Source organism: Ascaphus truei, chromosome 2 (assembly GCF_040206685.1).
Source record: "Ascaphus truei isolate aAscTru1 chromosome 2, aAscTru1.hap1, whole genome shotgun sequence".
NCBI classification, from domain to species: Eukaryota; Metazoa; Chordata; class Amphibia; order Anura; family Ascaphidae; genus Ascaphus; species Ascaphus truei.
In genome coordinates this window covers 409,324,040-409,350,273 of record NC_134484.1, presented here as the reverse complement: position 1 = coordinate 409,350,273, position 26,234 = coordinate 409,324,040, and the positions used below count along the sequence as shown (strand labels likewise).

Genomic DNA, 26,234 nt, shown 5'->3' with positions numbered 1-26,234 from the left:
CCCATTTGCTATTTGCCTTGCTATGGAGGGTTTTTGTCACTTTTTTACTCACATAACTTCACATATACATACATATATAATATATATAATATATATATATATATATATATATATATATATATATATATATATATAATATATATATATATATATATATATATATATAATATATATATATATATATATATATATATATATATATATATATATATATATATATATATATATGCAGTGGAAGTGTATTGTGTGTATTTACCTACACACTCACTCCACATTTCAGTAACATACATATACATCTAAATAATATTCACATATACACGTTTGCTATAAATGGAATTATTACAATTTTACATTATATACACGTGCAATGAATGGAATAAACACTGTAATAAGTTTGAAATCGCCTATCCGAGCTGCTATGCATGGCTGATCCCTTTTCTCCAGCTTCCTTGAATGTACTACTGTATGAGGAAGATCATGTGACCAAGATCATGTGACCAGATGCTAGTGCACGTTTAGAGAGAGGGAGGGCAGTGCTGACAAAGGGGTGTGCCTGGGTTTGTGACAGGCCATGAAGGGGCAGTGCCTTAGCAAATGCTTGTTAAAATAGAATACAAGAAAATTGGTCTTTCAAAGTTGTTTTTTAAAAACCGAAAATGCTAAAAGTATTTTTTCTTACTACAGAACTGATTTATTAAAAAAAACACACATGCAGGATATAGACTGAACTGCAGCTTTAAGCTAGTTGTTATGTTGTTTTAATATCTGCAAGATTCCCATATAAGCCCTGAACTTGTCTGGCAGTAATCAAAAAATGTCCCTAAAATGCCATATTGCACATATTACAAATGAACATTATAGTGACTAAACTAAATATTAAATACATTCCTGCTGTAGCACATCATGGCGCCGCCACAAGATTAATCCAGGATTTTTTTTTATTGTCGAGGGGCACTTGGCTAAAACTACATCTGTAATGTGGATATTATCCAACACTCATAAATAACAAAGTGCTCTCACAAACAATTCCAAAAGGCACCATCGCAGGCAGATAGCTTTACAGAATGAAGTCACGGTTATAAGCCTAGTACTACCTACAATACAACAGGCAGTGCGATTCTACCTCCTTTTCATCTTCCTGGACTGTTTATAATTTTCTCAAAGGTCCCAAATGGCCTTTCAAATAATATTTACTATAAGGCCATTACATGTTACAAACTAGTGGCCCACAAATCAAACTCATCATGACACGTGAATAGGAAGTGACTGCCAAGTCTTAAACAATGGTGTGTAAAAGGACAGATGAAAAAGATTGTGCTTTTACGATACTTTGGTGTTGTATGTCTTGCAGTGTTGAAAAAGCGTGGGGAGCTTGTGAATAATCCCATGCATTGAAATGATGCAGTCACATCTGGTGTTTTATTAGTTCAAAAGGTAGACATTTACATTGTTTTCAGATATGTAAAATTGCACTTAAACGTAAAAATGAGAGACATGACAGCTTAAACACAGGCATAACACAGCAATGGAATTATGTGTTCACAGTTCTCATTGGATGCTGAAATATTTGGCTTGTGGTTTTATACTTTGTGCTCCTTTTTCATCTTTCCTATAAAAAACATCTTTTGAACCTCTTCTATCAACAGGCATGTTATGGACCATGGTGTTTTTTTTTTTTTTTTAATTAATTTGAACCAGGGATGCATAGCAAACGTTTGGACCTTTTATACCCAAACACTGGATATGCCTGGCTCCAGATTAAACCCATACACATTATCTATTGCAAATTTAACCAGCTGTTTCTTATATTTTTGGGCCGTTTGCAATTGTAAGCTGCATCATTTAAAATCTAAAAGGCATGTGTAATTTGTGTAGGTATTTCTATATAAAGAGTGATTCATATTTTATTAATAAATATGCATTTTATTTGTAACCATGTAATTGTAATTAATACACTAAACCCAAGCAAAACCTTGTTTGGCCACAGAGACTTTAGACCAGGGAAGCATAAATATGCCTGGCCTTAGGACAGATGAACTAAGTAGGTAAGGTAGGAAATCTTCATTTATTTCCCGTAGTACACCCTCTAAAATGATGAGTTTATTCAGTACAAATGTAAAGCATTAATACGCAATATTTTTTTTTTTAAATATATCAACGTTACTCTTTGCTGACTTATTGCTAGTTCACTTTGTTGGTCTAAAGATATGTAATTTGTTTTTACAAATGAAATACAATACCCATAAGGAGGGTGTAAACCCTGACAAATAACCTTCCAACACTGTACAGAATTTAGTAAGGACAAAAACAGTTAAAAGCGCATCCGTGTTTCACACGTGTTCCCTAAACATGAGCAGCCCGTGTGAGCAGGAACCTCTGGCAGGGAAAGGTTAAACTATATATAATGAGTTTACAGACACAGACATGAACCTAATAATGTTGCATGTCACTTTTCAGAGCCCATTACTTCCCCAGAATAAGATTGACCTGAAAGGACAGCACCCAGTGTAATAGTCACAAACCCCCAGGATTTAGAGTTGCATTGGGCCACTTTAGCTGTCTGTTTTCACTTCTTTGACTGCTAGTCCTATCAATATGAATCTCTTTGTGGATTACAAAGATTTAAAGCAGCAGCCCCCAGATTATTTTTATGCACCTGAACAGGTGATCCCCTCTGAGCTGATCGGTGGCTCCTTGCCCTGTGGGGACCCCTCACTTCCTGAAATATTTGGGTTATTTTGTATCAGTGAGTAACACAAACAAAATGACAAATATGACAGCAGGGTCACCAATAGAAAGTTGCAACACCATCTACTGATCACGTTGTAGGTTTCACTCGGCGGCTGGAGTGAGCCAGACCACTCTGCCATGTTGTGTCCACCGGATAAGGCCGCGCTTATAGTCCTGGCGATGCAACGTCGCATCGCGTCAAATTAAATGTATTGGCTTGGTCGCGATCGCTGAAAGTCAATGAAAATTGATTTTTTCAGCGACCACAGCGTGACGTCATCAGCCACATGAACGGTTCAGCCAATAAGGGTGAACCACTCATGACCTCGCCCCCACTGCGCCCCCCAGTCGTCGTCTCTTGTCTCTAACACTATAAGCAAAAATTGCTGCTACAACGGCGACGGATGACATCACACCATCGCGGTCGCTGTAGCAAGGACTATGAGCGCGCCCTAAGTGTTCTTGCTTGGTGGACAAAACCAATTCTCTCTCAGGAATCAGGAGTCCCCAGTGGTTGGGGCACTGTGCATCTGCTCAGAGGTTCAGGTAGTACACGCGATACCAGTATGGTTAACACTACAGTTTACATTGATATTGAGCTCAAGACTTATAACACATGTGCACAGGTAATATTACCTTCCTTTAATGACAAACAAAATGAAATAGCATTGCTGCAACACATTACATACACAGAAACATTTTACTATGGCACGCACACCCAGTTGATACAACAGAAGAGGGACCTGCCTTCACACACTACAGAAGGCTTTGTGCACGATGTATCAATGCAGGAACATGTTTGCTCTTATGCAAACCCAGTATAAGAGAATTGCGCCAGCTAAAAAAAAAAAACTAATTGTTTTCAATGTAATCCCTTTTCTTTTAACAATATGATGTTGTTTGTTGCACTAGTTTTAGCCCAGTTTTGCAACCGAGATAATTTGGTGGCACAAAGAAAAACAAATAGCACACAGAGATGCAAAATGTGATCATCTTATTATTATATGTGCATCGCATGTCTCCTCCTCTTCACACTCCCCCAAATTGCAGTACGATGCACAAGTAGCAAACATGGCAGCAGAGCAACTTCACTACTACTGTATGTTAGATGCAAGGTTAATATCCCCCACCCACCTTTTGTTCCAACATTTGTTTGCTACATTTCTCCCTATGTGTTTCAATGAGGATCCCTCACACAGAGAAGAACATTTAAATTGGGGTACACAAACATTCATATTTTTGGGGAACCCTTAAAAATGTATTAGAAATGGACAAACTCTCTAAGCATCCTAATGCATTAATCCGATTGAATAAAGCAGGCACTCAGAAAACCTCCCTTTGGTAGTTTGTATGCAATTTCAAGGGCTTTACTACAGTACATGCGATAACTCCGGTACACTTTACAATAAGTGACTCAATATAATTCGCTTGTGTTTGAAGAAACCAGCAAGTGAGGTCAGCATACTAAAAACCATGAAAATGTCCTTTGATTTGCTCTTTTATTCTATTATTGAAGAGAATGATTGATGAATTAATTTAAATATTGCATATGCTATAATGCAGCTGTCAAGCACCTCCCAAAACCCTTGTAACAGAAATGTAATTTGCAGATGAATGACTCAAAGAACGGTCCACACTGTTCATAGGATGGCTGTATGTCGTCTATTCACTGTCTTAAGAAGCTGGAAAGCAGAGGTGGTCAAGCTGGAAAACACATTCATTTGATTAGTGTGTTTCTAGTAAGATGTTACTGTATATTGCAAATACAATCTGTGAATAAGGTTACCTTGTACTCCAGAGTAATACTTTCCCAGAATCTAACCATGACCTCATGAGACAATTTCTTTGGATAAAAGAGATTTTGGAATCGTTTCTAAACTGAGATCTCACCAAATATGTATGGACTGTGGTTAAAGCTGAAATTGTTATAACAATGTGCTTGAACCCGAAGTTTTTACTTGCATCTCCTTATTTTTCCATTTGAATTAGAACATACAAATACAAAAGAGAGTGCAACCAATGCCAGTGTAAACATGTCTTAGATCCATCATGTATTGCACGGAAACGTCATATCCTCACTTTTCCCTATTAAGATATTTTATGTTTTATGTGACAAATAAAGAATTCAGATAGAGGTAATGAATTAATTTGAAACTTAAATGACATTAACTATAACAAAGAAAATATTTTTTATGAACTTGGTGTTAAATCTACAGATGAGACAGGACCATAGTTATTTTATACTTCTGATAATTGTACAATTGATTGCGCTAGCAATAATTGTTGGTACAGTTCCAGTATGCTGTGTGATATCCAATTCAGGAGATTAACACCCACCTGGACAATCTACTGTACCGATCAAAAAACAACACAGCTTTCTTTAAATTATTCCACACAACATGGTTATAAGGAACAAACCCATCAAAACATACGTAGTGGTAGGAAAACATCGCCAGTTGCAATGCAATTACAGTTTAGGGCACACAGTAAGGCTCTTTATTTCTTAACATTGTTTAGTTACTGTATTGTACAAATCACTCCTGTGGTAGTGGTGCATAAACTATTCCAACGCCGTTACTTATAGGTGCTATACATGTAAAGGGCGTACAATTACAGTATAAGGCGTTCATCAAAGGTTATATATAGACTGTTTCTGTCGGTAGCCTTATTGTCTGCATACAGCTACCAATCAGAAAACCTGGGGGCCATTAACCAAATGGATTTATGAGTCAGTAATTAGAAATGTATAAGAACGTTCCACTCTCTTCTTATAGCACACGTGTTTAGTGACATAATGGTACTATTAAATAAACATGTACAATACTACAGCCGTATGACTCCATAGTACAATAATACTATTGTTGTTTGAAATTTTGAAGATGTGATGGAAGAAATATGCGTTTGTGCTTCATTTACAAAGTACTCAATGCTTTGACCATTGTTTTCCAAATTGGCTGTCAGAGACATTTTCAGCAATGCGTTGCTTCTCTCCCAGAGCCCTTAGTGTTCTTTTTCCTTAGGGAGATGTCTCCAAATTCTTCATTATACCGTAGTGTTCATAGACTTGTACAATCCCAGTATTACAGTAATGTAGGCACCTCCTCATGTTTTCCTGAAAGTGAATTACACCCACAAACTATCTTTAAAATACACACACATCATGCATATTCCAAGGCATCCATAAAAACTGGAAGGATTCAAGTAAAAACTCTTTCTGTGATGTTGTAGAAAGCTTTTCTAAGGCAGTGAAAAAGTTCTTCTATTAATTATCATCATGTAGTTGGACAGCATAGCTCAAACTCATATCAGTATCATGATGCAGGTACATTCAAGAAGACTCCTTTGTAGAAAAATAACCCTTTATCTTGTACGATCTTCCCTCCAAAAGTACTGAATTTTCTCGCTTTTCATGCTTCAGCAGTCTTGTTCGTCAATTGTTGTGTATCATCAGCTATGTCATCCTGTGGAGGTCTTGCTCTATCAAAGAAGCCGCACTGCAAAAAAATAAAATAATAATAATTTAAAAAATATATACACATATATATATATATATATATATATATATATATATATATATATATATATATATATATAGAGAGAGAGAGAGAGAGAGAGAGAGAGAGAGAGAGAGAGAGAGAGATAGTTACACATATGTATTTAAATCTATTACTTAATTACCACACGCAATTTTCCATTTCTATCATTCCTGGGCGGTATGTAAAAGTTACAGAAATGTTTATTTAGAGACACTGCACCATGGCTGGTCCCATCCGCATAAAATGTAACAAATAGTCTCCTGCATTTGGTGGAGGGTGTGATGTTTATACCACCTCAGATCTGGAAGAATTTTCCCTGATAGTAACCTTAAAATGTAATGTAGACGGATGTAGAATTTGATACTTGCTATAACAAAAAAGAAATAATCCACAGCTCCAATGTTGCAAAAAGTACAAAAGACTTCGTTTATTACCAGTAATGTCACTGAAATAAACTGTAACAGTTTATTTCAGTGACATTGCTGGTAAAAAACGAAGTCTTTTGTACTTTTTGCAACATTGGAGCTGTGGACTATTTATTTTTGTTACTATGCCCAGCTATAGGGTCTCCTGGCACTTGGTTGTCCTACGTGCACCAACATCTTTTTTATTTGTGATACTTGCTATTACAATATGTGCATAATGTAAACTCTCCTTAACTCCTCTTTCTACTATGCAAATAGCAAGCAGAAATGCAGGAGCAAAACAAGAGCGCCGTGCAGTACTACATTGATGCTGAGACACAAGATGAACAGAGCACTCTTTGTTCCAGTCTTGCTACAAAGTTGCGGTCATATAGCACTATAAGTGATTTAGCAGAATTTGGCTTCATAAATATTCTAATTTCGTACGGTTGCGTATTGACGTTTCCGGACTGGAACACATGGGCAAATATAGCACCAGACTTATCAAAGGGAAAAAAAAGATCACTTTCAATGGCATTTGTTCTCTTGGTAAATCTGGTACTATTTTATTGCTATAGTTTTGTAGTCAAAAGGCTTTGATACAACGCCCACAGATATTTATGCAAGTCACAATAGCAACAGAAGTTGTGTATTCAAAAAAATACACTGTTATAAATCTGCAAAACTGGTTTGAAGCAGGGAGTCTCCAAAGCTGAACCGCATTGATTTCAGCTCCGGGGACCCCTTGCTTCCTGATACAATTACTTCTGTAGGTGCTGCCATTGGAGCCCTGGCTGGCTTCACAATATGGTGGTTTAAAGGTCCAGCCAGTATCCAGTGGGCCAATAGGAAGCAGCAACATCATCCCTTGTGTCTTCCTATTGGCCAACGTGACGCAGGAGCCTTAAACTGCATAGAGATATCAGCAGAATCTACAGAGGTATCTCGGAAATCAGGGGGTCCCCAGAGCTTCGTGGACCCAGTTTCAATCCTATATATATAGATATATATTTATTTTTATTTTTTAAAAGCATAATGTCTCTTAGAATGCTCCTTTAAATGTTTGGTTATAAACTTTAATAGGAATATTTTAGGGGAGGGAGAGACTCACAGGACACAATCAAATGGCCAATCCCCAACAAGGTTTTTTTTTTCTCACAAAAAAAGGATATGTAGGAAGTTATGTAAAAATGATTGTGCGCTATGGAACAATAAGTGACTCCAAGCTGCAAAATGAGTCAGAAAATGTGCTTCTGTGTTCTACTGTACCTCCCTATCTAACCTCATTATCCAGAGGAATTACAACAAAGTGAGCTTAAATTGCCCCACCAAAAAATTCCAATCCACAACTCCTAGAACAAAACCCTGCCTTTCTGCAAAATTATATGAACCTTTATAGTGCCGGGTCGTGTGATCGCTCCACCAGAGGTTTTCCAGAGGGTGGAAACAGAAGTGTAGGAGACTTCCATTTTGTTTGGTCTGGCTGCTCTGTCGGAATGACCAGCCATTGGATGTGAATTGGGGTTTCTTTGTTTACCATTCTATATTCAATGTCAGTTTCCCAGTGGAACTCCAGTTGTAACTATTATGTATATAGATAGACCAGCATTAAACTCGATAGACTAATGTCTTTTTTAACCGAACCTACTGTACTATGCAACTATGTAAAGAAATGGATTTGGGTTTTGAGCTCACTAAAATTGGGTATTTGTCTTTTTGGGATAGCACAGCTTAGTAAATATGTGCACATATGTTTCAGAGTCCATACAAATAAGAATATAATAATAAGGGGAAAAAACATGCACTAAACAGATGCAACAAACAAGAACCACATGGCTGGGATTAATGGAGAGGAAACTAACCAGCATACAAAAATACAACTAACAATGGAAAATATAACTACAAAAAAATCAAAGAAATGCAGAAATGCATGCCTCCTGTGTACCTGTTTCTACAATAATAGCACGTTCCAAAAGGTCAACTTTTGTTTTCTCTTGCATCTGATGGATGTAACAGATTTTTACCCAAGAGTTTTGGCAGTGTGTTGTCTACATTTTTATGTTCCTATAATCTTGTAAATTCATCATTTTCTTTTCCATTTAAATCCCTGGATACTTGTATACTATACTAGGTTATTATTTTAAGTAAAGAATGCCATATTTCATAATGTAATGCACACAAATATGGCATCAGTGCCATTTTATACACACAACAGAGTCTTTGAATTGTTTAAATAAAAACGGATCATATTCAGTCTGATTCTGGCGGACAGACAGACAGACAATGATGTAGGGACTGTTCTGGAGAATTATTCTTGTGACTTTTATTAAAGTGGCAATCCTCTAACGTTTTTTAAAATGAAATATATTCAAGCATTCGTGACAGGGGAGGGAGGCCTCAGGAGCGGAAACGTTTTTAGCTCCAGGAACCCCACAGAGATACTTAGTACCGGTTTAGATTTCAGTGTTTCAGCTCCTTTTAGGGAAATCAAAGCGGGTTACCAAATCTTGCGGGTCCAGCAGGACAATAAGGAGCCACGACGTCATCGGGGGGGAGGATGTCGCGGCTTCCTATTGGATAACTGCGGGCACCAGCTTTTCACGTCCAGGAAGGGACATCTGTAACTAAACTGGTAAATATCTCAGATACCAGGGGTTCCCACAGCTAAAAATAGCACAGTTCAGCTCCAGAAGACTTTCCGGATTCAATGCTGTAATAAAATCCATAGTCAAAACGGGTAGGATTGCTGCTTTAACACACGGGGGGGGGGGGGGAGCGAAGGTGGGGACAACTTTACAGCACCCAATCTATCTGCCCCCTTGAATCACCCCCGTCTCCTCCCGGACCCACAAACTCCCGGATCCACAACCCTCGTCAATGAGAGTCACCAACAAAGTCTCCACAGGGCCTCTCAAACATTCCCCCAACTGCTCACTAGTCCATCAGGTCAGACCTGGTTATATTAGCTGAAGTTGCCATTCACATTCGCGCTGTCGGATGCAGTGGGACCTAGGCCTTACCTGGAGCACTAAGCCTTGGCAGCCTCCAGGAAGACTAGGGGCATCCAGCTTCAGAGGCGGGCAGTCCCTACCACACAGGGTGGAGTAGCCAGGCTACTAGCCAATGTGGCCACTGTCTCCCTGGAAGTCTGGGGTAATGCGCACCATACATTTAGGGACCTTGCTATTGCCTTGAAGATATTCACAATTTCCTTGCTCATTAGCAGTTATGTTATAATTATTAGAACCTAGAATTTTAGGGAGAATTGATGTGGAGTGTTAAGTTGTCCTCTCAAAACAGAATTCTGGTTGGAAATTGTTCTGCATGAACTAAACACTTTGATAGTTCTCTGAGCTTTGCTTATAATTTTAGAGCTGAATACTGGGATCAGAATCTGCCTGAAATGGTGAGAATTAACATAAATTAGCACTCTAACAGAGTGAGAATTAACCTCTAAGTCTATATAACAATGGTATGGAAGGAGTGGTTCAATTCCAGCTCCTTGTGACCTTGGGTAAGTCACTATATCTCCCTGTGCCTCAGGCACCAAAAACAAAAACATAGTTTGTAAGCTCCACGGGGCAGGGACCTGTGCCTGCAAAATGTCTCTGTAAAGTGCTACGTAAAACTAGCAGCGCTACACAAGTACATGCTAATATTATTATTACAAAATATATCAAAATATTTTCTCCTAATTAAAGCATTTTCTCGTTATTTTGTTTACTGCATACCATTTTACGTGATGATAGAAAACGTACCTTCCACATAACCAGCGTCAGAATAGCCAGGACCAGTAGCCCAAGAAGTATAGCTAATATGATGACCCATAGAGGGATAGCGAAAGAAACATTTGGTGTGGCCCAAATGACTGATGTTTTGATCTGAAACAATACAAAAATACAGTCACATAAGATACAAGACTGCACAATTTGCATACCACACATATCAAAGATAGTCTGTTTTCACTCTCACTTAGCTAACTTAAACAGGAAAATAGTAGGAGTTGCTAGGCTTTGTAAACTTGCCCAAAACATATTTAATAAACAACTTTTCTACTAAAATCTGTAATCTATACAAGAATCTAGAGAATGGTTGAAAACCTCAAGCACGCACACATCTTTAAATGTATTTTAAAAATGGACATAAACTTATCTAATGGTCAAAACATTAGAATATTTCATAAATGTATTTGCAGATCTTTGGGAAACCTTAAATCTTTCATATCTGATGGCTCTAAAGTTTAACATAGATTTTAGAGTACTTCAACAAAAATGTACATTTGCCCTGTGACTAGAATTGTTGTAATGTTGAAACAATGCCTAAAACAGCAAGATAAAGTTCCCATGTGGCTGCAGTAATAAATAATATAGATGGTCCTTTGTTTTTATACTACTGTGTCTTTGTATAAACATACTTCATGCAGAATTATACAAATGTTTACAATGAAGGCACTAAATCATCTCTAATTTCTACACTCTAAAACAAAACGTCAATGTATGATATATTAGAACAATTTGTGACTCACTGAAGCTAATTTTTAACCCCTCCAGCCCTGACAAGGTTAAGTAGCATAATTTTTTTTAAACGTCAATCTTAAAATCAATGTGATATGCTATTTATGGTACAATTGAGGCTAGCTACAGCACAGCTAAAAGCGACTTCCATCTGGTGGAGGCAACAACTGTGTTTGGCAATTCTTACATATCAGAACTGACCAATGCTCTGCTGCTATAGTCATAATCTAATGGGATGATAGTCAACTGAATAAGAGTATATAATAGGTTAAAGTAATGGGGGAAAGTAGCTATTAGAAACCAGTCCCTTTTATGTTTAAGCCGATCATGTTTACTGGCTAACTTAAAAAAATAATACTTCTAGGATACAGTTGCATAGTTACCTAGTAGATGAGGTTGAAAAAAGATATATGTCCATCGAGTTCAAGCTATGTTAAATGTAGACGACAGATACTTATCCTCTATTTGTATTTACAGTATATTGACCCATAAGGAAGGCAAACAAAAACCCCAGTGAAATATCATCTAATGATGTCTCATAAGGGAAAAAAAATCATTCTTTCCTGACTCCAAATTTTGACAAATTATATTTCTCCCTGGATCAACATCCTTCCCATGTTTGCTTATTTGGTATATCCCTGTATACTTTTAATTTCTAAAAAGATGTTCAACCTTCTTTTTACTGCCCTTACTGTAAAGAACCATTTTCTTTGTTGCTGGTGAAATCTCCTTTCCTCCAAATTTAGGGAGTGACCTTGTGTTGTTTGTACTGCCTTTGGGATGAATAGTTCTTTTTTAAGCTCCTTGTATTGACCCTGAATATGTTTGTATAAAGTTATCAATTCCCCTCTTCTACGCCTCTTTTCTAATGTAAAGAAATCTAATTTAGCTAGTCTTTCCTCATAAATTAGACTTTCCATCATCTTTATTAATTTCGTGGCTCTTCTCTGCACCTTTTCTAGTTCCATAATGTCTTTTTTACGGACTGGTGCCCAAAACTGTGCTCCATATTCAAGGTGTAGTCTTACTAATGCTTTATCCAGTGGCATAATTATGCTTTCTTCCCTCCCATCCATACCCTGTTTAATGCAAGATAAGATCTTATTTACCTTTGCCGCTACTGCCTGACATTGGGCACTATTGCTAAGCCTGATGTCTACAAGTACTAAATCCTACTCCATCAAGGATTGACCTAATTTTGCCGCATTTATTTTGTAATTCGCCTGTTTATTCTTGCTTCCCAAATGCATCACCTTACATTTATCTGTATTAAACCTCATCTGACATTTACCTGCCCAAGTTTCCAGTTTATCCAAGTGCTTCTGGAGAGAAATTTCACCCTGCTCTTATTTTACTACCTTAGACAATTTAGTGTCATCAGCAAAGATGGAGACTATACTCTCTATGCCAATCTCGAGGTCATTAATAAATAAGTTAAAAATAAGTTCAAAAGAAGGGTCCCAGTACCGATCCTTGAGCTACTCCACTTACAACTTTAGCACAACCTAAATTGTTTCCATTTAGGACAACTTTCTGTTGTCTATCCTTCAACCAGTTTTCAATCCAGGTGCAAATATTTTTACTGAGACAATTTCCTTTATTTTGTACAATAACCATTGCAAAATCTAAGTAGCCCACATCAACTGCATTACCCTGGTCTAAATTCCTACTTACCTCCTCAAAAAACGAATAAGGTAAGTTTGGCAAAACCTACAGTATCCTTCATAAATCCATGCTGACTATTACTAATAATTGTGTTATCTATTAGGTAAGCCTGAATATTATCCCATACTACACCTTCAAGTAGCTTCCCCACGATTGATGTCAGGCTTTCAGGTCTGTAATTCCCCGGTTGTGATCTACTGTAGCTCCCTTTTCAAATATAGGCACCACATCTGCTTTATACCAATCTTGTGGTACAGAGCCTGTGGAAATGGAGTCCTTGAGTACTAAACATAATGGATTGGCTAAAACTGAACTTAGCTCCTTGAGGATCCTTGGGTGCATGCCATCGGGGCTAGGTACTTTATTTACTTTAATTTTATCAATCCGCCAGTGCACTTCTTCCTCGGTCAACCAATTGTTTATTAATACACTGGCGACACACTTTATTCGAGCTCGGCTAGTCCCACGAATTCGGGTATACCCGGGTGTATTGAGGTTTGTGACTGTTTTCTGCCCGAGTGCATTGAGGTATTTTCCGGCAGGGATTGAAGCATTTTATTCCCGTTGGCTGCAATACTGCACAGTACATATATATATATACTGCATTACAATTCATGAATTTATGCCATCTGGTAGACACGCGAAGCATTGCAGCCTATTAAATCCTAATCATTATCATTTAACAGATCAGCCGCCCATCAGCCAGGCATGAACCCAGGCTGGGAAGGCAAATGCAACGGGGCTTGTCAGAGGTGAGGAGCGGCGCATTCCAGGTATCTGCCAGGTACATACCGGGTATTTGCTCGAATAAAGTGTGTCGGTGCAGTATAGAGGTGGTGGCTGCTTGTTATATTTTTTGCAATTCTCCTCCCTGGTAAAAACGGTAGCAAATAATTGATTTAATACCTCCACCGTTTCCTTATCTCAAACTAATTTGCCTACCCATCTCACGCTGAAATTGTCCTCTATTCTCTCTATTTTCTAATCTTTTTGCTATTAAGGTACTTGAAGAACTTTATAGGGTTGATCTTACTTTCTAATGCAATATTTTTTCATTTTCAATTTTTGCTAATTTGATTGCCCATTTGCAATTTTTGTTACATTCCTTATACTTCTGATCTGTCCCTTCTGACTTTAACACTCTAAATGCCTGTCTCCTCTTTTCCATTTCCTCTCCTACCTGTTTATTTAGCCACATTGGTTTAGACTTGTTTCTCTTATATTTATCATGCAATGATATGCACTGATAAGTTTACTTATCTAACAATGTTTTAAAGATTGACCGTTTATCTTCTATAAAATATGCCTTTCTATAATGTCAAATCTTTGTTGCACCCATAACATATGGCTTTTAATAATTTATGTCAAATTAGACCATCTTATGATTACTTTTTCCCAAATGTTCCCTGACTTGAATATGTGTTATTAATTCTACATTGTTTAATATTACCCAATCTAGTAATGCCCCTCTCCTGGTTGGTGCCTCAATAATTTGAGTCATGTAATTACCTTTTTGCACTTCCAAAGACCTGATAACTTTAGTTGTAATGCTAATCTCATTGCTCCAGTCTATGTCTGAATAATTAAAATCACCCATTATGAAAAGATGACCTAGTTTTGATGCCTTCTCCATTTGCAGAAGTATTTTAGTTTCCTCAATCTCACAGATATTTGGTGGTTTATAGCATATCCTCACAAACATTTTTTTTTTACTTTTACCTCCACTGCTAATTTTAATCCACAAAGTTTATACATTTTCATCAATCCCTTCAAAAACACCTTCCTTTAATGTTTTAAATCCGGTTTAACATATAAACATACTCTACACCTTTTCTATGTGCTCTATCCTGCCGAAAAAGGGGAAAACCCTCTAAATGAACTGGCCAGTCATGAGTTATCACACCATGTTTCAATAATGCCTATGATATCATATTGCTCTGTTCTAGCTATTATGTCAAGCACCCCATTTTATTGGTCAGGCTTCTTGCATTTGTAAGCATGCATTTAAGGTTTTTACCAGCCTGTACTATTGTTATCTTCTCCGCTCCTGCCTTTCTACTCCCATTGAATTTAGTCTTTAAAAGTTTACAAGTATTTTCTGTATTTCATATGGGTGCTTGCTAAACTCCCACTTCCTCCCACCACATCTCCATGACCCCTTGCTATTTATCAATTCCTATCTATTCTGTCTAGTCCATTACCTCTTGCTTGTCCTTCCCCCTCCTTCCTAATTTAAAATCTCCCCTAACCTTTCTAACATCCTCCCTCCTTATACGGAATCTTCATTGGGGTGTAATCCATCACTACTATAAAGATGGCACCTCTCAGAGAAGGACTCAGAGTACTCTAAAAAAAAAAAAAAATCCTCCTTCCTACACTTTCTTAGACATGCATGAACCTTTCTAAGCTCCAACTGTCTCCCTGGAGAAGCGGATGGCACTGATAGTATTTCTGAAAATACTACCTTGGAGGTCCTTGCCTTAAGCAAAGAATACTCCATCTTTCTTTAACTTTGTTATTGGAGTCAAGGTGTACCAACACTGCCAGGTCAGTCCCAGCCAGGGTTGCCACCTCTCTGGGTTTGAGACTCCGGGTTTCGGGTACTTACCTATGTGCTACGGATTTAGCCCGTCAATCTCTGGGTGGCGGCGGTGGGGTGTGGCGTGCTGCGGTGGCGTCTCCGTCATTCTCCGGTATTCTTGTGCAATTCCCCCTCCAACTGCAGTGAACATCACTGCGCGGCGTCAAATGATGCCGCGTTGCCATGGCAATGGGATACTACGGGATCCCATTGCAACATCATTTGACGCCGTGCCGCCATGTTCACTGCAGTTGGAGGGGGAGTTGCAGGAGGATGCCGGGAGACGCTGCCCCAGCACGTCGCCAAGTAAGGGATTTTTTTTTCCTGCGGTTTGGCCATCAGTTGAAGATGGCAACTCTGGTCCCATCTCCTCCCAACGATCTGTCTACCTGACCTGCAATGTGTCAAACACAAGTGCCCAGGAGACAACACACTGTTCGGTTCATGTGATCACTACAAAGGTGTCTGAGATTTGTAAAAAAAAAAATTAAAAAAAAATTAAAAATAAAAAAGGAACTACACTAATTAAAAAAAATAGTCATTATTTGAAATCTACATTTTTCATTGAAATGTGCACACAAGTTGTGTTTTAAATGGCTGCCAAATCGCTCATTTAATTTTGTAAAATGATTTAAAAAATGGTCTCAAAATGAAAAGTGGATGTTAGAAAAAGAGGGGGAAATGAATCTGTTTCCTGGGTATTTGTGTGGGATGACTGTGTTCAGTCACAAGGAGGCAGCTATAACATACAACTCTTTACTTCAGGAACACGTAGCCACCACAACGTGTTACAGACTGATTCTGACTAGCAGGAACCAGCAACTATAGATGTAGACCAGACAGAAACAAGAGGCACAGAGCAAGAGAGCTTCTAGGAAGACACACGTTCACTCCGCATGTTACAGCGCCCTCTATGCATACAAGTTTTTCTTTCCAATGGGCCCTATGCAATGTATTATCCTATCACATAATTATTGTTCTCGACTTTTAGCAGCTTGGGTGATTATCCCTCCTAATTACTTCACAAAGGAGAATTGACAATGTCTGTACATATTGTATTAGATTTCACAAAGAGAAAAATAAATCTTAAAAACCTTTCAGTACATTTGGTTATCATAGAAAACGTTAAACGTTACAATAGGACGTAGAAGTACAAATACTTGCCTGATTTGCTATTTTTTTTCTCTCACAAATGTGCAACCAATCTATATTAAACCCAGTTAAATATCTCAGGGACCACCTTCAACAGGGCAAGATATATCAAACAGAGCAAACCAGAAGGGGTGTCTCAGTGAATTAAGACACTGAATCTGTAAACAATAACACTGCGTTTGAATCAGGGAAACATGGTTGAATTCCTGGTGACAGCTCTATGTGACCTTGGGCACGTCACTTTATCTCCCTGTGCCTCAGGCTCAGCATGGACTGTGTTAACAAACAGAAAACCTGCTTACTTGGACAGTGGGGAGGGGCGAGCTTTAAACCCTGGGTGTGAGGAGCCACTAACCTCAAAAACAGCTGAGACCAGCTGGACAAAGTTAACAAACACACAGATACCCAGCAAGCTCTCAGAACCCCCCCCCCAAATATCCCTATATATATATATATAATTGTAACGGGTTTTCCCCCCCCAATCTCACATTGGCCCGGGTATTTTAATAACCAACTCCCATTACGTGTGTGTGTGGTGGTGCACCTGTAGGCAACAGAACTTCTGAGTCTCCCGCTTGATGTTAGTAGGGGATTTTCAACAGAACAGGTAGCTGAGGTAGTGGGTGCGAGTTCAACTTACATCATGTGCAGCGCCTCCACCTCATCAGGGTCTGTGCTTCATCAGGGAGATGGTCCTGGTGAGGAACTCCTTCTTGGTGGTGCCATCCACTGCTGAGTAATTTCACACTCACACAGTGGGGGTATCGTTAACAAGGTCATCTTTATTGTAGACGGTGATGTAGCAGACTGCCCCATGCAGCTGCCGGCTCTAGCCGCACATCGCTCCATGCTGTCCCTTCGCCAGGTACGCCCTCCTGAATTGAAGTGGGATTCCCCCTTCTCCTAGGGAGATCCTCTCTGCGCCAGGTCCCTGGACACAGAGTGGCTTAGACAGGCTGATTGGTCAACCTGGACCGCTAGTTAAGTCACTAGGGTCACAAAGTGTTCCTACAATCCCTTATGCAGGACATACAACTTCTTAACAACTTTCCCCAGCTGCTGGAACACTGCTAGAACACACTGTAACTAACTGTGTTGTGCCTTATATACTTCAGGAGACAGGCGCATCCCTGAGGTCACTATCCAGGGACTCAGAGCATACAGCCACTCCCCTCCATACATAGGGCACATCACCATTGGATGAGGGAAAACCTCCATAACTACTGCTGGCATACCTGTTCTTACCAGGACTTACTGCCAACAGAGAGGAAAGCAATATACCATTATTATGCATGGCTATATACTCCCCCTGGTGAATCCCCACCCACCCGGCTGGGTCCTAAATTTGGTGTACCTTGCTCCAGGAAACACTGAAAACGAACACACAAACTTAGCATTTAAACATTGTCACATCCTCATAATAATGACAGAACATCCACTCACTGACCAGCAGTAAGCAGTAAAGAAAAGGCAGACCACTCATTTACGGACCTAATTGTAGTGCCGAGGATCTGGTTTCTTCACCTCCCGCCCCGCTGCATCATGAACGGTTACACTATACTCTCGTGGCAATCCCCGCTCATTACAGTATACCACCTTGTGCATATACACGCTGCGTCCTATCTTCCAGACCCGCATGAGTTGGGAGACCCTCTGCTCAGCCTGAACTCCTTTAATGGCTCCTCCCTTATTAACTATGTAATATTCAATATCATTTCGGAGTCACTTCTCTCGATTCTCTTCTATTTCCCTCATTAAAGGTTCGGGGACATAGGGGTATTCGAGCCCATGTGACCTCTTATACTTGGCTGCAATAGCCCGTTCAGCTCGGCAAGTCCTGGTCAATTTAGTTTGCCCAGCCTTCCCTGGCAACACCCATGACAGGGGCTCATCTAACTCCACCGGATCATCTAACCCTTCTGATCCTTTTGGGGTAATAAGACCCCCTTGTATTCGGGATCCGCACGTGCTGTGACGCCATCTTGGGTTGGGTCCCCAAGCGAGACCTCTTCCTCCACGAGGATATCCGGCAACGCCCTTTTGCTGCACGGTCCAGCTTGACCCTGGTTCCGCTCTTTGCTCACCTCCACTCCCGGGATCTGCGGTGAGCACGGGGTTATCCTACTGCTCCGCAGGGTCGGGGTGGATCGACCTCCTTCCGACCCGCTAGTCACCACGGCAGTGGGACTCCGGCGATTGGGTTGTCACGGCACTGGAGACACTCGGCTCCGTGTCTCCACACCACGAGGAATGGCATCTCACCACGGAATACCAGTAGCATGGTACTCCTCTAACAAGTCCTGTGCCTCTGCCAGCCTGGCACACTCCTCATCCGAGGACTCCAATTTACAGTTCGGTCGGGGTATTCCAGTAGGGGACCGTCTATGGGCTCCTTTCCGGTCACCTCTACGATGATTTGGTCTCTCCTGATTGAGAACCCGGCCGGGTTCCTGCTCAGCGGGGTCTGCACTCTCCCTCCACAAGGCACCCGGAAGCTCCGCTGCCAACGTCGGAGTAGGATGTCTCATCCCTACAGTTTGTACTGGCACAAAAGTCGTCATGGGCCACATGTACTGCAGGCTACAGTGAGGGCATCGAGCCTCACTGCCCACGGCTCCACCAGGCAGTCTGCACTGCAGGCAGAGACAGACCACTGTCTCCACACCTTCTACTCGAATAATCAGGAAGCCTCCTGGAGCCGAGTAGGGGTGGGTTGATATCAAGGGACTCTGTTCCACTGTCTCCACTTGTTCAGCCATGGTCACCAACGGGAGCACTCGTCCTAGCGGTCTGTAGTGATCAATGGCTCTTCGCAACTGAAGTGCAGGGGATGGTTGAGCTGTCCTTCCCCCCTCTTCCTCCATCAGCATCCGGTGGAACTTTAGACCACTCCCCCTGGTTGAAACTAGGGGGATGTCTCGCCGCTTTGTAGGCTGACCCAGCACAGGGGCTGAGTGAGTCATAGTCCATGAGGGCGCGGCTCCAGCTTTCGCGCCAAACTCCCCAACTGGGTGGAGTTTCCTTGTTGCCGCCAATCCTGGCCAACAATTTGCAAACTGCAGAGTTGCAAGGCTTTCTGCAGCTGGCCCACGCGGTGTCCCGGGAACGCGGGAACCGCCATTTTGGTAAGCACTGTCCTTTTTTGTATTTGAGGTAGCGTCTGGCTGTTTGTTAATTGGTGTGTAACAAAGTCCATTTCGTTCCTCCCATCTCGCAAGGCTGTCGTCCTCACTATTCTCAGGGGTATCATCCCGAGAACATAGGCATGACAAACACGGCGCAGCCACGGCTTTCACGCCATTCCATAACAAACACACAAGAGTCTCTCCTGTAGCTTGTTCTCCTTCATCTTCCCGGCATCCTGGACCTTCTGCTCTTTGCAGATCCTCCATTCCGACGGTCGCTTCTTGCTCACGGTATACTGGGTTATTGTACATGGAGCTCCGCTCTGCGGGGCAGCTACCACATCCGTACAATAAACATGCCTTGTGCACCACCTCGTGTACCTAACATATGTCTAACTTGTGTGTGCACTACCTCAGGCTAGGCTCACTCTTGCTGTGTCTGCTGTATCTCCTTCCTCCCAGTCTGTGCTCCCTTCGGTAAGTGATCTGGAATGGCTAGAGTACTCTGGGGCTTCCATGCAGTACTTGGGCGTCTACCTCTCTTGGTCAGCCTAGTGCAGACCCTCTCCTGGAATCCTGACCTAGTTAACAGGCTATCCCTTCAGGCGTCCTACCCCTAGCGCAACCTCAAGGTGACTCGAACAGCTATAGCCCCTCTCCAGACCCACTAACTCCTCTCAGGTTCCCAGGGTATCCCTGCGGTTCCATCCCAACGCAGCACAAAGTGGCAGCATACACTTTCCCTGTTTCCTAGTGTGCCTAGCAAAAGCCTGTCCTGTTGACAGGTATCTCAGCAGCGCCTCCAATTGTAACGGGTTTCCCCCCCCCCCCAATCTCACATTGTCCGGGTATTTTAATAACCAACTCCCATTACGTGTGGGAGTGTGTGTGTTGTGGTGCACCTGTAGGCAACAGAACTTCTGAGTCTCCCGCTTGATGTTAGTAGGGGATTTTCAACAGAACAGGTAGCTGAGGTAGTGGGTGCGAGTTCAACTTACATCATGTGCAGCGCCTCCAACTCATCAGGATCTGTGCTTCCGCAGGGAGATGGTCCTGGTGAGGAACTCCTTCTTGGTGGTGCCATCCACTGCTGAGTAATTTCACACTCACACAGTGGGGGTATCGTTAACAAGGTCATCTTTATTGTAGACGGTGATGTAGCAGACTGCCCCATGCAGCTGCCGGCTCTAGCCGCACATCGCTCCGTGCTGTCCCTTTGCCAGGTACGCCCTCCTGAATTGAAGTGGGATTCCCCCTGCTCCTAGGGAGATCCTCTCTGCGCCAGGTCCCTGGACACAGAGTGGCTTAGACAGGCTGATTGGTCAACCTGGACCGCTAGTTACGTCACTAGGGTCACAAAGTGTTCCTACAACTTCATACAACTTCTTAACAGCTTTCCCCAGCTGCTGCAACACTGCTAGAACACACTGTAACTAACTGTGTTGTGCCTTATATACTTCAGGAGGCAGGCGCATCCCTGAGGTCACTATCCAGGGACTCAGAGCATACAGCCACTCCCCTCCATACATAGGGCACATCACCATTGGATGAGAGAAAACCTCCATAACTACTGCTGGCATACCTGTTCTTACCAGGACTTACTGCCAACAGAGAGGAAAGCAATATACCATTATTATGCATGGCTATATAATATATATATATATATATGTCAAAAGGAGTGCTACTGGGCGTGGCTAATTGTATAAAACAAGAACGAAAGAAGTCCAGAGCAACATCCAATGTGACAAAAGTACACAGCACGGACTGTGTCTGTAATTTTTTTCCAGTGTGCTGCGTACCGCACACTATACTGTAATTGTGAAATGCTTTGAGCACTACTGCATATGAAATAAAGTTATTATTATTATTATTATTATTATTAATAATAATAAAATTGAAAGTGGTAGCTTCACCCACTGACCAAAAAGAAACCGATTTGAGATAAAACCTCTAATGACCTTGAGTACATGTTGTGTCCCAGGCATCCTAACGGCTTGTCTGATATCGATTTCTTGTTCTTGCAAATGAATAATTACCTAATAATAGCAATTAAATGCATACATTTAAATATCAAGGTCTTAAAAGTGGATGGAAGTGACAACAACAGCAACAGATATAATAATAGCAATACAAACATAATGAGAAGTCATACAGTATGTGCAAAGTAAGCAAATTCACCATGCTTTAATAACTGGGATTAGAGATGTGTACTCTTTGTCATGCAATGAAAGGAATGGTAGTGCACCAAATCAGTGATGTTAATGTGCTTTCAACTGTTCTATTGACACAGTGCAATCCCATGACCGTAAACATACTGCTGTGGTTGTCCCATGATTCAGTCACATTGTTTATTTGTGACACATAGCATACTGTAAACAAAATGTCATTTTTGCAAACTCAACTGTTAATATTAATACATGAGGTTTTCATTTCACATTTCAAGTAAAATGCACTGTATGCACTCAGTTACATGCAACACTACTTCACAAAACTGCACACAATTCCCCAAATGAAAGTCCCATTGTTGTTCTGCAGAAGTATGATCCGTTTTGCAAATGAAAGACTTTGTTAAATAATATTTATATGTTAAAATTCAACTTCGCCAATATTAGTCTCATGGTTTCAGCAATTTATACTGTGCTGTAGGTCTGTGTGACCTGTAATTTAGGTTCCTGAACTCATGAATACCTCTTGACATCTTGCACACAGACAAATAAAGGTGACACTTAGGTTAGGCCAGATATAAGAAACATAGGACATGCAGGACATGAGAAATATAGGACAATCAAGCAGCAGTTCAAGCAATATCCTACACGTGTGTTTTTTTAAACAAATCAGTTCTGTACCATAAGAAAATACTTGTAGCATTACAAAAAAAAAAAAATGTTTTAAAGACATTTTTAATGTTTCTAATGTAGGAAGCATTTCCAAAGTGACAGCCCCCTTCCCCTTCTGATAGCCTCCGGCTCTTGAGCCCCGCCCTCTCTCTAGCAGCGCACCAATTGTATCTAGTACAGTAACTGCCCAGTCAATCATATTCCAGAACAACATTGCCCACAATGCTGTGCAAGAACTGAATTAAATAACATGGAGCAAGCGATCGATTACAGGAGAACAGATCGATCTGCAGCTTAGCTAATCACTTGTCAGTGTGCAGATTGTATTGATGCACATATTGAATGGGGAGAAATATATATATATATTTCTTTTAAAACGGCAGCTTGAACTGCAGCTTTCAGATATGCAGAGTGCAACCAGACCTCTGGCCTACAAAGTCACGTGATCGCCTCCGGAGTTATGAAACGGACGTAGAGGTGGTCCGACCACCCATTGGAAAGAGAGCATGTGTCTAAGATGTACCTGGAACATCATACGGTCAGTGTAAGGGTTAAGGCAGCAATGTCCGCCAAAAAAACCCTAGATAAGTGTAGCCCCGGTCTTATTTCAGCTCAAGAGACCCCCTCTGTAGCGTGCCGAGCGATCGCGGGTGCCGCCGGAGGCAGCGACGGACCCGCCGGCACAACGCAAAGGTGGGGGCTGGAGCAGGGAGCGCTCCGCGTCCCCGGAGTCTCTGCGGCGTACACGGCTAGCGGGGGCCGCCATGACAGGTTGGGCGAGCGTGCGCATTGGTCACGCAGGCGCAGTAAGGGTAGCGCACGCGGTTCCAATGCTAAAGAGGTCCTGAGTGGACTACAATTCCCAGCAGCCTCTGGGGATTGCCCTTTCACCCACATCACGTGCAGCCAGCCAGCAAATAGGGTTTTGCAGCTTCTCCTGTGGAGGAAGGCTACAATGTTGCGGGGACCACGTTTTGTTAGTTGGAGCTGGAAGCAGGAAGGGGGAGGCTGGGTGTAAGGAGCAAGTGGCTCCTACACCAGGTAAGGTAGTTCCCCAGATCCCAGGCAGGCCCCAATCCCCACCAGGGTAGGGGGTAGGTACTGAGGGACGGCCCCTAGGTTAGGGACTCTGCCCTTAGGTGTGTGAGGGTGCAGTCTTGTCAGTGTCACGGCTGGTAGTGCTGTGAACGCTGACAAGTAGGCACAGTGTGTGTGTGCAGTGCAGTGGGTTGCTGCAGGTTACGTGTGTGTGCAGTGTGTTTGCTGCAGAGGTTAGGGAGAAGTTAGCCAGAGGGGACCCGGGTGGATACGGGAGAGGTAGTGTGGGTGCAGGGGGTCAGTGACCCACCTGCATAGGATAGGCTACCCTGTAGGCCCCTAGGAGTTTCCCCTAAAGCCATCCAAGGTTGCTGTGCTGTAGGGACGGCCTATAGTATAGCGAGTGTCACGTTAGTTCACAGAGTAAGATAGGGACTCCATTGACGCTGCGTACCCGTGCAGAAGGTTGGGCGCTGCTCTTCGTTGCGGCTGCAGAGGCCATCTTGGTGGGGTCTTCCCGGACGGTGGATCCTGGATGTCGGGCCGGAACTCGACGGATCCTTTGTGAAGCAGTTGCAGATCCGAGCACTGGAGTGCTCGGCAGGTACTATATCATCAAGTGCACCAACACCGGTCATCAGGCACTGATCCCGCATTAGGCTAAACTCTTTGTAGGAACACTGAGCGAGTGGTTACAAGACTGAGCCTATACCATATAGTATCATACATGGACACGGTGTGGAGCACGCGGTAGTGGGACTGAGACAGTACTCCTTAAGAGGGTGGCTAAGCACCCTTGTAGGCAGCCTCAGCTGTTGACCTGAGTGGCTGTTAATGAGTAATTATTACTATAGCACTTTAATGCATTAATCTCTAAATGTTTGAAATATGCAGTATTGAAAACAAAAACATGTTCTGTGTTGCATGCTCATGTTATTATTGATTCACACACGCATATTTATATACGTTTTTGTACAGTTTTCAATTTAGCTGCATGAATGTAAAAAGAAAGATATATAGGCCCATATTTACTAGGGCAAGAAGGCATCTTTCAAAGCTAGGTGTCTTAGGCCGTGCCCATTGTTTGATGTGCCTCTATGAGGCTGTCTTTAGAGCGCATGACCAGAAGCACCGGCACTCTCGATGTGCGAGGAAACAAATAAACGTACAAAAGCAAATTTGAGCAGTATGATCTTTCACCCTCCAGCAAAAAAAGAGAGGTACATGAGAATTTTACCAAGTAGTGTTAGGACCTGCAAAGTGCTTATGCCCTGATGTTGGCTGCAGGCTTTTAAAGCTTTGGCCAAAGGGTTTAACTAAATGACCCTTACTCATGAGCAGATTAGCACTGAAGTGTATGTTGTGTCAACTATATGTTGTGTCACTTTGTATGTTGCGCTGGGCACTCCTGTTTTATTTAGATAAGGATGCCAATTCGGATGAAGTGACAGAATGATTATTGAGCTGACACAATATACAAAAGATACATTATATGAAGGCTTTAAATAGTGCCCTGATTTGCATGGTAAAAGATGTGTGTAGTCTTTTATGTTCAGGCTGTCACTTGTTGAAAAATGTGTGGCACAGACGGCCAGAGCCAGATATTCGGCTCTGAAACATACAGTATGGTAATATTATGGAAAGCCTGCAACAGGGAAGCAGGGAGATAGCTTCGGTTTAATAGTAAGTCTGAGGCTTTTGAATCTCTCTGCATGGGCTGAATAAAAACATTCACCGTGCCATGAAAAAAAGGGGGGGCGGGGCGTGGGGGAAATAACGCTGTTACCTCTGGAAAAAAACATCACATTATAACCCTTTCACTGCCTCTTTACAATGTGGTGCTTGCCCCTCTGGCAGGTAAGGGGTTAATACATTTTGAAATACATCTTTGATCATGCACAGTTTTTAGAAAATAAAGCACCTACTTTCTAATGTGTTTATTTAGTTTATTCTCATGAAAGACTGTCTTTGTATTGCTTAAAGTCTGTTCCACTAAGAATCTGTTCCAGTCATAATTTGGCTAAAGGAGTTCTAACGTTTGATATCTGCTTTCTATTGCTAAATAAATAGTTCTCTGTTGCAGAGATGTCAATGTTCAAAGACCAAAACCTGTGAAAATTAGGTGCTTTCATTAAAAAAGGTCTAATTTTAATGGATTATGGGGCTTTTTCATTAAACTCTGATATCAGAAATTCCAATTTGCCTGAAAAAGATCAATGAATTAATTTGCACTGTACTGAATAGCATTGTGAATGCACCATACAGTTCTGCATTGTCACAAAGGGGAGTTAGTTGCCTGAAAGGTTATGGATCTTCACTAAGGACCTTCTTGACCTGTTCAACAGCAGCAACACATCCCAAATCTTCTATATATATATATATATATATATATATATATATATATATATATATATATATATATATATGATTTGGGATGTGTATATATATATATTTATTTATATATATATATATATATATATGTATATATATATATATATATGTATATATAATATATATATATATATATATATATATATATATGATTGGTGCATTAAAAATGGCATTAGGATTTGTAAATAAAGGCAGTTGTTATTATCTAATACAACAGCTGAACCCCGTTATAACGCGATTTTCACGTGGCTCCCGTTTAAA

At 41.2% G+C, this 26,234-nt stretch overlaps 1 protein-coding gene across 2 annotated transcripts in view; it reads right to left on the bottom strand.

The window, feature by feature from the left end:
- Positions 1-1,400: 1,400 nt before the first annotated feature.
- ITGA8 (integrin subunit alpha 8) overlaps positions 1,401-26,234 on the bottom strand; it is a 191,623-nt gene continuing 166,789 nt past the window's right edge. For both annotated transcript variants that reach the window (XM_075587420.1, XM_075587421.1), the window contains 2 exons: positions 10,429-10,551; positions 1,401-6,224 (listed from right to left, as the gene is read on the bottom strand). In XM_075587420.1, coding sequence (XP_075443535.1) covers positions 6,138-6,224; positions 10,429-10,551 — 210 coding nt within the window. In that variant the 3' untranslated portion in view covers positions 1,401-6,137. The remainder of the gene's footprint in view (positions 6,225-10,428; positions 10,552-26,234) is intronic.